The following is a 17,593-nucleotide window of genomic DNA, read 5'->3' as shown; positions in this document are numbered from 1 at the left end:
CCCCCCCCCCCCCGCTGGCTGCGAGCCGGTACTGCAGGCAGAGGGCCCTCCCCCAACAACAACAACAACAACCGGAACCCTCCTTCCTGCCTTGTAGGAGTCACTGATCTGACGTGGGTTGGGATGGGTTTGAGTCGCGCTGGGGGGGGGGGGGGGGGACACACACGCGCACGCCTTCACCCCGTCCAGTCAGGCTAGATCAGAGATCTCAGTTCAAGGAGAGGAGGAAGGGGGAGGTCACATGTCGAGAGGCTCGTCTCTGGAGCGACAGGATTGTCCCCTCGACGCAGGGTCGCTCTCAGATAGGCTCCCAGGCCAGACTCAAAGAGGCCCCGCGAAGTCGGACGACGGCGAGAATCTCAACGGACACATTTCATAACCTAGGACTAGGCTTTATCTGTGTCGTGGGGGGGGGGGGGGGGGAACCACACCTCCTTCATTTTCAGAATATTGTATTTCAAAAGAATATAACTGACCCAGCCATCACGTGTCCGGGCCTCCTTAAAGAGCTGGCGTGGTGGAGTATAGGATGCTAAACTGTAAACTGTGACTCTGTACTGTACTTGACTGTACTGTAAATGTTCATCAAAGCGCGTCCCGGCAGTTTCCGTTCGCGGTTTTTCGACAGCAGCAGACGATTGCTTTCCTTTTTGTGTCCAGAATACTTCAAACACAAGGTACCGAACCCGCTGTCTATGTCCAGAGGCGTGTGTTTGTGTGTGTGTGTGTGTGTGTGGGGGGGGGGGTGCAGCTAAGTCACGTTAGCTTCCACGCACATGCAACCCTTTACCTGACCACTGACCTTTGACCCCCGCCCCCACGCGTGCCCTTAGTTTGCGACCCCCCCCCCCCCCCCTTACCCTTGCTCAGAAACCCTCACCAGTCACTGTTACTACCCTTGTCTTCTATATACTGTCTGATGTCTTGCATACTGTGGATGCCTCTGTTCTAATCAGAAGAAAAAGCGCTTTCTGGATCCCCTTCCGCAGCTTCCCGTGCTGGAAGGAAGCAGTTTGGTGTCGGTTCACGTCTCCCCAACACAGCCCAATCCCAGTGTGTCATCTTACCAGCTCGGGGGGGGTGGGGGGTGGGGTAAATGTATATTCAGAACAGTAGGATATGGGAAGTTTGCAGTTAGTCTTTTGTCTTGCACAAAGGCTTCACACTGACCTATAACGGGCAATTTTAAAGTAACTTTTTCGGAAAGCTTACTGTCAATTGTGCCTCTACTACAGGCTGTTACTAATAGATGAGTACTTTGAATGAAGTATTTGTGTGGGTGTTTGGACAGCTGAACCATGACTTGAAAGACGATTCACACACACACACAAAAGCACACACACACTTTCTCTCTCTCCGACATCATGCATTTTTCAGACACTTGTAAAGTAAATGTTTTGCGCCACTAAAAAAAACAATTTTAGGAGGCTTTTAAAGGTTACTGTGCGGTAGCTTTGAGGAGATGCTGTACGCGTTCATGAAAAGAGAGGACTTGCTGATGTTGCACAGTCTAGCATGCTCGGAGAATGAAGCACTTACAAGATGACAATGATTTGACGTATATGCAGCCATATTTGTTCAATTGCCTCTTAACCTTTTGTTTCTGAGAAGTGGTGTGTATGTATGTATGTGTGTGTGTGAGAGAGAGAGAGACGGTGTGTGTGTGAGCAAGAGAGTGTGTGTGTGTGTGTGTGAGAGAGAACTGGTGTAGAATAATGTACATCTACTGATTAGATCAAAGGTGAACAGGTATTGGACTCCTTGTGTCTGCTCTGTGTAGTAGAGTTCATATCCTTATGTCTGAAAGATCCTAGAAGGGAACATTTTAATTAATTGTTACTCTATCAAAATATCTTAGATATCCACCTATATGTTTGTTGAAGAACTGGGGGAAATGCACAAAAAGATGTGCATTTTTTTTCTGTGTTATTTAGTTTTTTTAAACAAGCTTGTTCTTTAAACATAGATTTTCACTCATGAAAAACATTTTTCCCGTGTTCGTTTTTATTTGTTCAGTTTCACTTTGAGAGGATGTTTGCAATCACCTTTGTATTGTTATAAAGGAGCGTGAACGTTGCTGTCATATAATTCGAATATCTTTGTAGTGCTGCCTAAAATAAATAATAAACAATTGAAAACCCTTCATTTTTTTCTATCGTATTACGTTACCATGCACCATTGCTTCCTTGTAAATGGCATGCCCGTATAGTTTATCTAGTGCACCGTTACTTGTCATAGTAGGAGTGGTCATGAACTGTGAGAGAAAATACTTCAACCCAAAGATGATACCACAGACGGCTTCTTTCAGACGTGCCTTCATAATAAAGTCTTTCGATTGGATCAAGCATTCGCTGTACGTCATAACTTGTGTCCTTTGTTCAATACAACATCGTACAGTAGACTACTGGAATGCGACACATCATTTCAACTGTGCAGAGGACTAGTACGATCAATGAGAAAGAGAAGCGAAGTGAAATACGGCATTCTGGCGAGTTTTTTTCCCCCCATCGCACAAGCTTGTCAATGACTGACAGGAAATATTTATCTAACATGAAAAATGTTCTTATAGCCTCATGGCTATGTTGTCACCTACACTAAATAACGGCATCCGTTCACCGCTCATATCCGCTCTTTGAGACCTTTAGCATCACCAGCTACTATTGACAGGTGTTGACGTCTCGGAGCACTGTGCGTCTGTCTTCTGAAGATGGCTGAGGTACGTTTCACCTGGCATTTCACGGTTCAACCGTTCTCAATGCCCTCAAATACCAAACGTGTATTTTGACGTGTCGGCACGTTTTTGTCAGCTATACGTCTCATTTGGCTCTTCCCTGCAGAGCTGGGTTTGTGGAACCCAATGTGTGGCTAAAGGTGACCACAGCAAACCCAAGGCTGGCGAACTGGCCTACAGAAAAGGAGACATCCTAACGATCCTCGAGGCAGGACTGGTAAGCGACGCTATCTGAAACACGTTATTATCAAAGCAGTGTTTCAACAGGTAGGCTATTACCATCCTCAATTTCTTAGTCATCTACTATGACTAGTGTTTTTGTTTTGCGTTTTTGTTTTTATTATGCTGAATAAAACATGCATTCAATTGTAATGATATTTTCTTAATGACTCAACCTTTACTTGACATGCATATTTGTATGTTCGGATGTAATCGTATAGGTCAACTGTGGTCCTGATGTGTTCTAGGTGAGAGGGAGCTACAGGGCGAGAGCCAACGTCTCAGGAGCCGAGGGAGTCATCTCCAGCGCCAACGTACGGGAGAGACAGGCCATCCGCATTGACCCCAGCCTCAGCCTCATGCCGTAGGTTGCCGTTACGGTTCCACAACTGCTTCATGTCACTGTGTTCCACTACAGAACTGCTCCATGTCACTGTGTTGTAACTGTCATACAGAGAACTGGTATTTCCTTGATGTTAGATTTGTCTCCGTTCCTGTAGCTTTCAAAAATACAAATACATTTTAAAAAGAATGGGAAATTAGAGGTGCTCAGTTTGTTTGACTATATTTTCACTGGTGGGCTTCAGTGACTATCCTTTTGTCATGAACTTTCATCTCCTCTCCTGTCAAACTCCCAACACCGGTCCGGTCCAATCCAGATGGTTCCACGGCAAGATTTCAGGCCCGGAGGCCGTGTCCAAACTTCGCCCTGTGGAGGACGGCCTCTTCCTGGTTCGGGAGTCTGTCCGTCACCCTGGCGATTACGTTCTGTGTGTCAGCGTCTCTGGTGAGGTCATCCACTACCGGGTCATGTACCGTGACAACAAGCTGACCATTGACAACAGCCAGTACTTTTACAACCTCCGAGACATGATTGAGGTGGGTGGCACAGGACCTCAAATCAACCCTTAGATATCTCCTTCCTCAAAGGATAGGGCTCATTGTGGAAATGAAATCTTTTGTTTTGATGACTTTGAGTGCCTGAGTCCATGTCTTGATATTCACCAAAGATGTACAGTCAATCAACCGAGGCTTCCTCATTGGGGAGAAAAAAAAAAACCCTTGGTGAATAAGCCCCAACTGCGGATTGTTCTAGAATGACTTACTGTGTCCAGGGAACTTTTATGGTTTATCTGTCATCAACTGTGCTTCGACCCCCTCGCTGTGGGGCTGAGAGATATGAGAGTTTAGGAAGTCGAAACACTTCCTGATCTCTTTGAGGCAGACGTTAAGGGGGGGAGGAGGTCTGTGTCACAGGACTGAGTAACCTCCGGGGAGAGGGGTGGAGCCAGCTGCTCCCTGACAGAGTAAGTGACATGTCAGCATAGGCGTATCTAGCCAATTTTTCTCATATTTTAAATCTAAATGTGTTAATTTGTCTTCCTAAATCCCACCAGAGGACACAATTTAAAAGGATATTTTCAAAAATGTCTTCTGTGGGAACATGCCCCCAGACCCCTCTGGTATTGCTGGGTCACAGGAAAAATAATAAGTTTTATCTAGGGGCTTGGCCCCCCCAAAAGTGGGAACCTAGATTCGCCACTGCACGTCAGACTGACAGCTCCTGACAGAAACTGTAGCAATAGTTGAGGGGTTAGGTCAGGATGTGTCACTGCCGGATGTGGAATGTGGAACTCGTCAGTTAGCTCCTAACGCAATGCAAGGCGTTTGTCATTGTTCCATCGGAAGCACGTAGGGCAGGACTGTAAGCATGACTCGGTCATCAATCAGCACTCAATGACACAAAGAAAAAAAAGAGATTCAGTATTCAAGTTCCAACCCCAAATGTCCACAGCAAAGCGACTGTCCGAAAAAACAATGTGCGTGTTTGTCTGTAGTTCTACTCGAAGAACAAAGGGGCCATCGCCACCATTCTGCAGAAGCCCAAAGACAAGGAGGGCACCAGATCGGCAGAGCTGGAGCTGTCTAAGAGTAAGCGCTGGTGCCACTTCCGAAACCTCCTTCTTCACGTGCAGTCTCCACCCTGAGTGAGACCGTTTTCCTGATTCTGTGTTGTGTGTGTCTGTGTTTGTTATAGCTGGGTGGCTGCTTGACATCAGGAAGCTGGTTCTGGGCAAGTGTATCGGAGAGGGAGAGTTTGGAGGTAAGGCCTTGACTCGCAGTCCTTTCCCTCCTCCAGTTGAACTCGAATGGGTGTCATCAGCCTGTCTTTTTTTTGTCGAGGGACTTCCAAACATACACCCTTACTTTCTCCCTTCCCTCAAAAATCACCTGTCTACCACTCATGGACTGGTGAGAACTGTGTAGTGAAGCCACAGTCTTTCCCTGCTCAGAAGGAAGGGATTGGGGAGCTGTAATTTGAGGTTTGAGATGGGGCCTGGTTTTAGACACCGCCTAACCGCTGCCGTCCTCCCACAGCCGTTTACGCAGGAGAGTACATGGGCCAGCAGGTGGCAGTCAAGAACATCAAATGTGATGTCACGGCCCAGGCCTTCCTACAGGAGACCACCGTCATGACGTGAGTGTGTGTGTGTGTGTGCGCGCTTGAGAGAGTGAGAAAAACAGGTGGGTGTGTGTGTGTGAGTTTGCAGACTTTTACTGAGTGATGGCTACCCGGTACACAGTTGTGTTGAATGACGGTTGCACCTTGATTCCGCCTAGGAAACTGCAACACAAGAACCTGGTGCGTCTGTTGGGAGTGATTCTGAACGACGGACTACACATTGTCACAGAGCTGATGGCCAAGGTACTAAAAGATGTGTCACTGAGAACTATGACAGTGATGGTGTTAGTTCAACTGCCAAACTGGATGTGTGTGTGTGTGTGTGTGTGTGTTTAGGGTAACCTGGTCAATTTCTTGCGAACAAGGGGACGCTCAATCATCAGCACAGTCCAGCTGCTTCACTTTGCCTTGTGAGTGCCACCTAATCCTGGAATACCCTAACAGTGTTTCCCCACCCTGGTCCTTAGGGAACACCTGTCCTGCATGTTTTAGATGTTTCCCTGCTCCCACACACCTGATTCAAATGAATGGGTCGTTAGCCAGCTTTGCAGAAGCCGGCTAACGACCATTCATTGGAATCAGGTGTTTTGGAGCAGGGAAACATCTCAAACATGCAGGACAGGGTGTTCCCTGAGGACCAGGGTTGGGAACCACTAACACCCCATAATAAAACAGATTTATACACCCCATCATGTAACACACACTTACACATTCCATAATAGAACGCTTTTTAAAACGCTCCATCATCCAACCCTCCTCTACCTTCTCAAACACCCCATGGTCTAACCCGCTCTGCTGCGCCCCACATTCTCCTACAGTCCGCACACTCACAGCACACCCCCTCACAGTCCTCCCTTCCTCTCAGGGGGTCTTTCCAGATGAAACAGAAGCCGCTCAAAACTCACTGTGTCAACTGTTTGACGTTGGCCTCTCATCGCTTCGCGGCAATTTGTCGGTCACGTCTTTTCCAAGTGTGGACGAGTCACTTGCAACGTGTGTGTGTGTGTGTGCAGAGACGTGTGTGAGGGGATGGAGTACCTGGAGTCTTTGAAGCTGGTCCACAGGGACCTGGCCGCACGCAACATCTTGGTGTCGGAAGAGGGCGTGGCCAAGGTCAGCGACTTCGGGCTGGCCAAAGTGGACTGTAAGACGTCGGATAACGCCAAGCTCCCCGTGAAATGGACGGCTCCGGAGGCTCTTAAGAAAGAGGTGAGGTGTGGTTGGTGCCGTAAATGCGAAGCACACGTGGGAATGTTGACCTTGGAGGGAATCAAAGAGTTTGCACGTTTGCATGGCCGTTTTCATTGCTTGCGAGTGTCTATTTAACCCAATCACCCGAAAGCCAAGTGCTTGAAAGAATGAACAGAATTATTTGAACAGGGAGTTTTGGTAAGGTTTTTATGGGGTGGTCTTATTAAGAGTGGCAGGATATTTTAAGGGTGGGGGCCGGGGTCAGGGCCGGGGTCAGGGCCAGGGTCAGGGCCGGGGTCAGGGCCGGGGTCATGATCATGGTAAGAAGTCTGAAGCTAATCCTAATCCTGGGGTTGGCGTCATACAATGTGCCGTGCCAGGCAGGGCGGAAAAGGGCTTGCAGTGTGGGTTTGCGGTTGACGTCACTGTGGCGTTTCTCCTCCAGAAGTTCTCCACCCGGTCGGATGTCTGGAGTTATGGGGTTCTGCTCTGGGAGACCTTCTCCTACGGCCGCCAGCCCTACCCCAAGATGGTGAGTGTAAGGAGAAGGATGCTAGGACCCTAGAGGCGTGGAATGGAATCGATTTAAACCAGTTTGTTTCATTGGATCAAATGTCTCTTGACCACCGAATGTCACCAGCTACTGGTTTGACCTCATGCTGCCCAGAGTGACCACTAGGGGGCCCTCACAAGCTTCCGGAACTCAAACCGTCCTGTCCCAACTCCACGTTTCTCACAGTCCCTGTTCTGTAGATGACCTGCTCAGTCGATGCCGGTCCGAAAGCCTATCGTGTCGGGAAAAAACGACATCCATTCCACCTCAGAGCAAACGTTCTTGTCCACCTACCACCCAGCAGTCATCCCCCCCCTTACCCCAGGCCGGTTGTCCTTAAGAGCAGGGTCAGTGTGCCCCCACCACCTCCCTCCGCCTAGTTAGCATGAAGAACAAAGTTAAAGCTTCCCAGGCCTGTTTTCATGAAGGGTTTGTCCCAAGACCAAGCCAGGCCATAGGCCAGTTTAATTGTGCTTGGAGGACCATCCCTTTGCTAAGCAGGCAAAAGCACAGGATAACCTGGGATTAGACCTCCTATAACCGTCTCTAAGACAAGAGACGGGTAGAGAGAGAACCAATTCACTCCAAGAAGGGAGTGGAGCGAGGGGAAACGAGAGTTTACGCATGTGCCCCCATGCTGTAAAGAAGATGACGGCTCAAAGGAAAGGAGATTATGGATTACTACCTGCCCTGCTGCCTTAGAACAGTACGGTTTATTTGAGGTCGTCAGCATGAACCTACAGTATGAGCCTATACCCTCCATGAACCTACAGTATGAGCCTATACCCTCCATGAACCTACAGTATGAGCCTATACCCTCCATGAACCTACAGTATGAGCCTATACCCTCCATGAACCTACAGTATGAGCCTATACCCTCCATGAACCTACAGTATGAGCCTACCCTCCATGAACCTACAGTATGAGCCTATACCCTCCATGAACCTACTGTACATGGAGGGGAAATAGATCCTGTACGCGGGCCAGTCCCTGGCCATGAGGCCGATTGACTCGGTGGTCGTATGCACGACTCGAGGTGGCGAGTGCACTCGATCCTCCGAATCTGACCTCGCAATCTTCCTTTTGTCTCCCATCTCTCCGCCTTTCTGTCGCCGTGTGTCTGTGTGTGTGTGTGTGTGTCGCCTTGCCCCCCCCCCCCCTCCCAGTCTCTGAGTGAGGTGAGACAGCACGTGGAGCAGGGCTACTGCATGGAGGCCCCGGAGGAGTGCCCCGCGGGGGTCTACCTGCTGATGAGGAGCTGCTGGGAGAAGGAGCCTCGCCGGAGGCCCTCCTTCCACAAGCTGAGGGACAAGCTGGAGAGGGAGCTGGCCAAACACGGCTCCGGGCGAGGCTCCTAGTCCTGGGGCGGGGCGGAGGGGGGAGGACACGAGCTGCCCGGGCCTGCTCCCAGCTCTCCTGTCTGGGGCTCGGAGCAGCGAGAAGGGTCCCTGGGATGGGTTGGAGTGACGTGCGTTGTCGCCGTGCAAAGCCTCGTCGGAGTCGGGTGAGGGGGGGGGAAGAGTCGCGTCGTGATGACGTCACCCGGCGACAATGACCTGGAATACGCTGAGTCAGCAGAGGTGCACCATGATGCATGTGCAGCTGTTCAGAGACCCAAATAAGCTATGAAGTGAAGATGACCTATTTTTGTATGTGATGTTAATGTTGATTATCCATGTCGTATACTGGTAATAGCAATATGGATTTCTAAAATGTCGTGTAGTAATGTGTGTGCGTATGATTTTGATTGAGTGAACCATTGTGTACCTCCTTAAAGGTACACATGGCTGGGTCAGATGGCTGAGCGGTTAGGGAATCGGGCTATTAATCAGAAGGTTGCCGGTTTGATTCCTGGCCCTGCAAATGACGTGTCCTTGAGCAAGGCACTTCACCCTACTTGCCTCGGGGGAATGTCCCTGTACTTACTGTAAGTCGCTCTGGATAAGGGCGTCTGCCAACTGACTAAATGTAAATGTAATGTCATTTTCCAATAAGGCACAAATAAGCTTGACCTACTGTATATACTGATTTGCTATAAAGTCAGCTATAAAGTTTCTGTTATTCAATTGACGGTTTTAGTCTCACAGAGGGAGATAAGACATAAGGAAAAAAGATATAAGTAAAAAGAACAACAGAGGAACAGAGGGAAACGGAGGAAGAGAAACGGAGGCGGGGGGATGACAGTGAAAAGAGAGGGAGGGATGGGGCCGGGGGGATAAATGGAAGAAAAACGCTAATCCTGGATTAATCTGACCCCATGCCTGCTTGTTTTACACTGTAATTGTCCAGCAATATGCCCAGCGACTTTCAGATCATTATGCGGAATCTGGAATGTTATTGCTGATATTAAGAGTAGAAATCCCATAATCGTGGGCCGTCCCTGGGTCAGGTCGAGCTCCCTGGAGGGTACAGGGGACTGAGACCAGATCATTGTTTTTAGCTGGAATTTGGAATTTGCTGGAAACCCCCAGTGGGATGATAACGGACCATCTGACAGGCCCGTGAGGTTCGTCCTGCGAGTACGAAATCTCGTTTGTACCGCAGGTGTGGTTAGACTATTCCCATGGGCTGGGTCTCCCGGTCCTTCTCCTGGTCCTCCAGGAGTTTAATACAATAATCACAAAGCAGAGTGTTTGGATCGACCTGACCAATTTTGCTCCAGCAAAAACAAACAGGCAGACGTCATTGATTGTCTGCTACGATCTATCGTTTCGGGGGTTTTTAAGAAGTGAGCAGCTATAGTGTACAACTCCAGACGCTTTTACCCGGCCTTGGTGAGTCATGCTCAAGTGTAACGCTTGGCCCTCTTGGTCTGACAAAAGAATCAGACCAACTTCAGAAGCAAGAAACCTGGGTTTGGGGATCTCCATGGCAACACCAGGGAGAGAGGGAAATTTGTGTCCAGCGTGGCGCACACAATGTCCTGACACAAGTACTTAGGTTGCTCTGTCCTCCTACCACATGTACCTCGGCTAAGATTAAGGGGGGGGGGGGGGGGGGCGAGGGGTTTTTCGGAATGTTGTCACGTTACAGCCTAAATGAAAGATGTCCTTAGATGTAAATCTGTGTAAGCCTAGTATTTGTCTGTCACTTGGGAGACCAACCCCAGATTGAGTCCTGATCCCCTCTTCTTGCATTTACCATCCTGCCTGCCTGTCTATCTGCCATCCTGCTTGCCTGTCTATCTGCCATTCTGCCTGCCTGTCTATCTGCCTCTCTGTCAGCCGCCCTGTTCGACCTGCTCCATGTCTCTCTTTCCGGATCTGTCTCTGTCTGCCTCCCTGCCTGCCTCCCTGTGCTCTGGCCTCCCTGTGAAAGAGTTGCTTTGTGTCCTTAAAGCCTCTAATAGGATGTCGAGTCCACGATTTAAAGGAGAATCAACTCAATTTAAAACATATTAGAAGATTTCATATTTTTGGTCAAAGAACTGAGGAGGAATATGATTGTTCTGCCATTTCTCTACAAACCTTACATTAACATTTAGTCATTTAGCAGACGCTCTTATCCAGAGCGACTTACAGCAAGTACAGGGACATTCTCCCCGAGGCAAGTAGGGTGAAGTGTGTGTCCTTGTCCAAGGACACAATGTCATTTGGCGCCACGGGGAATCGAACTGGCAACCTTCAGATCACTAGCCCGATTCTCCAACCGCTCAGCCACCTGACTCTCGGTGCCTAAAAGGGAGGGTCTTTCAGGCCCTTGACCTGAACATGGACTAGTGACCCCAGAGTCGCACCAGGGAGTCTCCAGAAAGGCTGCTGTGCAACATACACTCTCTGTGTAAGAGAACGAGACAGAACGCTCGCTGATAGGGTGAGCTCGAGTTGGAGTTTGTTGAGGGGAGGTAAGTGAGCATCAGAAAACACGAGAATCAGGTCCAGATGGTGTGAAGAAAGGGAGTAGGGAAAGTGCCACCTCTCTAGCATTGAGTAAACCGCTGTTTACCTCTTAAAGGTAATGGTGTTATTCCAGTGACCCACAAATAAGCTGCCCAACTGCACCTACTGAGATTGAATGACAAGGCAATCACTTCCGGCACGCTTGTAGTGTAATTGGCTGGAACTGAAACAAGATCTTTGTTGTGGGGACTTCCACTGGAAGTAGTTTGTCATGTTGTACTTAGACTTGGCTCAAGATAATGAGGTTTATTGATCAGTTTAGTTGTTAGAGACCGGCCACTTGCATCAGTTGTGTCAGGCCTGTGATGCAGCCAGTGAGTTTGTGCTCACAGGTAAAATCTTTCACAGTTTAATTAGAGACAATACTCTGCATCCACATGGATTATCCGTAATCCCGTTCATTAATTAACCTAACAAAAGTCGTCTATTCTGAACATAAAGTATACACTTTGTATTGTCTTGTACTAGGTCTGGCCATGAGGTACGTAAGTCAGATGTCTCCGGTTAATTTTCTACCGGCCAATCAGCGAACAGAGGGATTGGCGCTAGTTTGTGTTGTAGTTCCGTAATGGCGGCGGAGAAAGATGCGAGCGAAGCTATTCGGCTGTTGTAGCAACGCTGCCGAATATCCATAAGATAAAGCCGGAGCAAGAACAAGTTTTGCCGAGTTTTGTTGGTGGCCATGATGTTGTGGTTCTCCTCCCTACGGGGTTCGGGAAAAGTTTGATTTTCCAGCCACGGCAGCTAGCTCTGTTACAGTAGTGGTGAAGGAATTGGCTAAGGCGAACACTAGCGATTGGTTATGGCAGATCAGAGCGGCTCTGGGCTGATCCAATAGTTTTAAACTTCAACAGATTACCCGCCTACAAGGAAGTCAACGCTTGTCAATGGAGCGAGGCCAGACTCTCTGTACAAATGAAATGTACGCGCATCTGGTGAGGTGAGGTCAGGCTAGCCTTGTAAAGCAATGGAAATCAAATCCCTGTAGTATGTATAAAGCTAAACCATAGGCTACTAAACAAATGGACGGAGCGTGAATTATTTGTGAACCTCCCCCCCCAAAATACTGTGAAGTGATTCGCTGAATCAATGACTGATGGATTGGCAACTGTTTTAGGCGGCGTATTGGTGAAAAACACAACCTTTTAGACCTATCCTTTTTTTTCGGCCGACATGACTAAAAGCCAAGCATCATTTCTACATTTCCTTTCGACATATGTCCAAATCTTCGGCACCCGCAACTCCAAAGGTTTTTTCACAGTCCCTGACTTTAGGTGGGACGGAGGTGGCATGCAGGAAGGGTGTACTGGAAGGTGGCCTGCTTGCCATAGCATGCCAGCAGAGACTTAACCATGCCTGAGTGTCATGGGCCTCATAATCACCCGCTTTTAATGGAGTTCTCTCTTTCTGTTATCGGCCGACTTTGTTCCAGGCTTACTGGAGATAAAACAAAGAGAGGTGTTCTGACACCTTTTTAAGCTGTTTTGATCCTGTTCATGTGTTTTGGGACTTGGTGGTGAATTGGCTAAACTGGCTGAATATCAGCGCATACAAAGGAAAGCTTATAAAGGGATGTCTTCCCCTAGGCTGTCAGAGTGGACGAAAGGGGCTCTGAGGACTGGGGTGTGCATTAGGTCAGGTTGTGTACAGTGGGGTCACCATGAATTTGGACACAGGAAGATAACTTCCGGTGTGTGTGTGTGTGTGTGTGTGTGAGAGAGAAAGGTGTGTGGCTATAATTTAATTATATAAAAAAAGAAATCGGTCAATACGATACAATCCTATTGCATAAGCTATTGACGTTGGTCAGAGATCAGCACAAGTTGAGAATTGAAATTCACTGGTGGGCAGGTCAGTGTGTCACTAAGTTGATTTGGTATCTAGGCTAACTACTATGCTGATTTAAAATACATTTGAGGGGCTAAGAGGATTTGGGTAATGGACATTTTAGGAGAAGCATAGGGAAGTCTCAGTCATTTAAGAAAGCCGCTCCAAAGCCATGATTCAGTTAAGTCCCGTCTTCACGTACAAGGTGCAAGCACCTGTCAAAAGGAAGACCTGAACAGATTTGTTTTTTGGTTGCTAATCAGCCATTGGAATCAAGCCATGACTAGAAACATGGATCAATGAATGTTTCTGGATACTCATCAAAAGTGCATGTCCAGCAGAACCAAACCTGTGTTCTCTAACCGGCTCTGTGGGGCTAAAGAAAAGGTAAAGAGGAAGACGGGGGAAGGGTTAGGGGGGGTGATCTCAGTATGTCCTTATGTGACATGTACAGTTGGTCTACTCTTCCTAATCCCTGCAGGGGGCCTGAGTAATCCAGCGCTTGCAGACCAGCTGGTGAACAGGAGAATGCAAGGAAGTAGGTTAAAGTCAGGGTCAGGGATGGCAGAGTGAAATGCAGGTGAGTAGAGTAGACTAAAGCAGGGAAACAATCTAACTTCTGGTCAAATATCACATTTTCCCTCTGGAAGACAAAGTGAAGAATTCTGAACAATAAAAGAATCGTGCTGAGATGGTTAAACACTCACTATATCCGTTGCATACAGTAAACATGAGCAATTTAACCTCTCGCATGGCAAACAACCTAAGATTTTTGCCATTGAAACTCCGGTGATACATGGCATATTGCTCTATAAATCAATCTGTTTGATGAACTGATTGGTGGTCTTTAATACATTCCTCAAAGAAATGTTGTGAAGAAATTGCTAGCGAGGCATTTTGCAAGGAGCAGCACTGCTTTCTCATGGGCTACACATGCCAACACCTCCTCCTCCCCACAACCTGCCAAACCTAAGTAAAGGTTGCGGTGGTCATTTGAATATAGCATGTAATGTACAGCAATTCATAAGCAAAACTTAACAAAAAAGACAGTTTTTCCAATGTAAATCATGTTTGTATTTAATTTCAAATATGCCTTAGTATATCAGAAACATATAAAACAAAGTAATGCTTTAAAAAAAAGATATGTTCCACTTTGGGAGTACAGTGGCCTAGATATGTTCTACTTTGGGAGTAAAGTGGACGAGATTAGACTGGAGAAGAAGTGGAGGTGGCTCATGATCCAAATTGGGACGTCAAAGGAAGTGTAGCTGCCGGTGGAAAAAACTCAGGGAGAATGAGGAGGTCCCTCTAATCATGAGATTAGTACCTGGAGTATGTCTGTGTCTGCCCAGCCTCCCACGCTTACAGGCTTCTAGACTAGCAGATTAGGTGATGAGGAGTGAGAGCTTCTCGCTCTCACTCGACATGTGCAATAATTTCAAAATTGTTTAAAAACATTTTTTTATTTTTTTACAAACGGAATACTGGCAACACATGAAACATTTTTTTATGTCTGTAATAGCTCAGTAAAAACTTGATTTCAAATTGGATGTGTGCTGTACAAAAAATGCTCAACATAAATGGAAGAATATTGGCAGACATTGCTAAAACAAAACTCATTTGCAGATCAAAATAACATAAAAATTACTCTCAATCTCATGGCCCCCCTCGCGTTTTTGGTTTAGATGGCCAACCACAATCGGCCTGACAGCACCCTCCAGCACATCATCCTTGCGGCCCTCCTAAATATGCATATCTACTATTTCACACACTAGCGTCCCTCTTAATCATAAGTCTAGTCCACATGTAACAGGGGGAGTTGCGCTTCTAGTCAGTCCTCCAGATCTTTCCCTTCACTGGTACTTGATCCCAGTACCTCTGACGTGCAGGTACGACTCCTTACCAGCCACGCCAATGAAAAGTTAGCTATTAGCTGGTGCGGGTGACCTGTAAACATACTCGAGTTTGCCGACCCCCATCGGCTACACATGCTTACCGCTTCAACTACACTCTGCTCCTGCACACTGTTCCTTGGCTCTGTCATCTTCACATCCCTCCTCGGCCAGACTCCTCTACTGGCACGTCTTCAAGTTCCACCTGTTGCTGCAAGAAACCGAATCAATCTCGGGGGTTCTTTGGAAAACTTGAAGTCCCCCTCAAGGCATTTTCTATAGAATGTAAAAGTAAAGGAAAATACTGTTTGACATGGTTACCGTGCCAAACCCTTCAACCCCATTCCTCCCCCAAACCCTCTCACGCACCCCTTCATTCTTGCCCCCAACCCCTCCCCCCAGCCCCCCACCTCACCTCACCCCACCCCCTCCCCACCCATCGCTCCCAGTAAGCTGACAGTGCATTTAAGCATGAGCTCCTTTCTTCTAATAGGCTCAGGAGGACTTACATTGTCATCTGATAAAACTAAGCTTGATAACTGCCCTGCTCCGTCTTAGCCAATTTGTTCTCAATTAGGATAATGAGGAAACAAGAGTCGAGGGCATGATATTGTATCAAAACGAGAGGGGAACTGAAGACGTACAAGCATCCCCATTAAAGTGTCCAACGCACACCCTTATGCTCCTAAGAGGTTTATTATGAAGAGAGTCATGAACCAACTCTGCTCTGGCAGTCTATAACAATGCCCAAAACACAAATGTTAACAAATACGTGTGCTCCGTTAATCATCATGGAACTGTTCTTGCGTCTGTCGTGACGCCGAGTACAACATGTACCCACGCACTTCTTTACATGAAAAACAATCTCGTATAAAGAGCAGCCCACTAAAGTCACTTGGACGGTGTCAAGAAACACACGCACACAATTCCCTGAGGTATTGTGTGAGGCGTCACCGCCGAAGCAGTTAACACCGTCTGTGCGCCGTGCGTAATGGATCAACGTGTTGAGCCGCTGATCCAGTGATTTCTATATCATCCTCTTTCTCTTGCCCCAGGACAGTGCCAAACAAGCCCTGTTTAAAGGCATGTGAGTGTACATGTAATTGTGTCCTGGCCTGGGTCAAAGCCCGAGGGGTTTCTAGGAAAGCTTTAGACGGAGCTGTTTGTCTTTTGAGCGCACGAGGGCCATTAGCTCAGTTGTAACACCTGCGGTCTTTCTTGCACTCTGGTGGGGATGAGGACACCAAAGCTCCAGACTGTCATACAACACACTGGCATTGTATGCAGCTAAAAAGTGACCCAGGTTAGGGGCAGTACACTGAACTAATACATTTACGTTTAGCAGATGCTCTTATCCAGAGCGACTCGCAGTAAGTACAGGGACATTCCCCCAAGGCAAGTAGGGTGAAGTGCCTTGCCCAAGGACACAACGTCATTTTTGCACGGCCGGGAATCGAACCGGCAACCTTCTGATTAATAGCCAGATTCCCGAACCACTCAGCCATCTCACCCCAATAGACCCTCTTCTCCTGAACTGTAAGATTTTGGAAAGCAGTAGAGGGAAAAAATATTTTGATGGAACAAAAATGAATGGTGAATGGTGAATATGTCGTGTCGCACTCCTTGTTTTACATCGCCCACAATCCTCAAACACACACACACTTTGTTAACTTTATCTTTAGGTTTAGCTGAGGTCACAGAAAATCCTCTGTTCTTATCATCAAGACAGGATGGATCAGGGTGACACTTATCACTTAGCCCTAGTAACTGGTACTCACGTCTACCTACAGCTCAGCACAGATAACCTTTCAGACCAACTTCACTGCAGGGAAGGTTCGACGTCATTCCCCAGACCAATCACGATTCCACTCAAATGAACCAGCCTGTATGTAGGCCAATCGCATGTTTGTCACAACTCATGCGCAAGATGAAAAACTAATGTAGATGTAATTTGTGCGTGCCTGTGCCCAGAAAGAAATGTGGTCAACACAAAAAGAAATCGAGCGTCAAGAAAATAATTAAATAGGAGCTTTAATTGGTTGTGGCCTGAGGTAATCTCGTTGGCAGGATAGAGACGGATGTTGCATGATCTGCGTAGATTTGGTTTGGCGGGCGGGAATGTATGATCAAAATGCGTAATCAACACTGTTTAAACGCCAAATCCAAGACAACAATGAGGGTTAAGTCTCTAATGGCCTGTTAAACACACCTCACCAATATTGGGCGTGCTGCTCCTCAACGTCTTCAAATGCAGCTCCCTAAAATGTTTAGGTGAAACAATTGTACTTTATAAAAAAAGATATAAAAACTGCGCAAACTTTCTTTTGATTATATAAAAGTTGACATTAAATCATATTAGCACTGAATCTATTTTACTGATAGGCTTATACTAGATTTAGACCTATACTTGATAAACATAATCAGAAACACATCACTAAACTATTCTTACTGTTTGTGTCCATATATGTTTTTATATCTGACATAGGTCTACTTCAGTTATATAGAGTAGGCTAAAATTCGGTATTTCTCTGTGAGTAATTAGTAATGGGTCATGAATGATTTACCACGTCTTAATGGGCTTATACTTTTTTAAGGGATTAGTCGCATGTCACTTTTGCATTTGATTTTCGTTTTTGCTGTTGGCTAATATTAAATGAGCAGTTAAAAAAATATATTTATAATTAGTTTTGCATAAGATAACTTTACAAGTAACATTATGTTCACACTATTTACTTCATCACATATGAAACACTAATTATGATGTAAGGTTAGATATAAAAAATCTAAACATGTTTTTAAAATGGTTTAAACAGCCTA

At 46.9% G+C, this 17,593-nt stretch overlaps 1 protein-coding gene across 2 annotated transcripts; it reads left to right on the top strand.

Annotated features, from left to right (window-relative positions):
- The first annotated feature begins 25 nt into the window (after positions 1–25).
- Positions 26–9,225, top strand: matk (megakaryocyte-associated tyrosine kinase). Of its 2 annotated transcripts, none has more exons than XM_084675634.1 (12): positions 26–2,716; positions 2,838–2,948; positions 3,199–3,314; positions 3,610–3,829; positions 4,789–4,882; positions 4,989–5,054; positions 5,330–5,429; positions 5,573–5,657; positions 5,751–5,824; positions 6,428–6,623; positions 7,054–7,137; positions 8,325–9,225. In XM_084675634.1, the coding sequence occupies exons 1-12, from the start codon at positions 2,708–2,710 to the stop codon at positions 8,514–8,516; spliced, it is 1,347 nt and encodes a 448-aa protein (XP_084531760.1). In that variant the 5' UTR covers positions 26–2,707; the 3' UTR covers positions 8,517–9,225. The 2 variants fall into 2 exon arrangements, with proteins under 2 accessions (XP_084531760.1, XP_084531759.1); XM_084675633.1 differs by having other exon boundaries at positions 7,051–7,137; positions 8,325–9,223.
- Positions 9,226–17,593: the final 8,368 nt, after the last annotated feature.

Source organism: Hypomesus nipponensis, chromosome 16 (genome assembly GCF_054491055.1).
Source record: "Hypomesus nipponensis isolate SF chromosome 16, ASM5449105v1, whole genome shotgun sequence".
Classification (NCBI taxonomy): domain Eukaryota; kingdom Metazoa; phylum Chordata; class Actinopteri; order Osmeriformes; family Osmeridae; genus Hypomesus; species Hypomesus nipponensis.
The sequence above is the reverse complement of the archived record's forward strand: the minus strand, read 5'-3'. Positions and strand labels throughout refer to the sequence as shown.

Bases quoted from the DNA above. Each gene is read 5' to 3' on its own strand.
- matk (XM_084675633.1), top strand. The intron at 2,949-3,198 runs GTAAGCGACGCT...GATGTGTTCTAG, and splicing joins CGATCCTCGAGGCAGGACTG to GTGAGAGGGAGCTACAGGGC. The intron at 4,883-4,988 runs GTAAGCGCTGGT...TGTTTGTTATAG, and splicing joins AGAGCTGGAGCTGTCTAAGA to CTGGGTGGCTGCTTGACATC.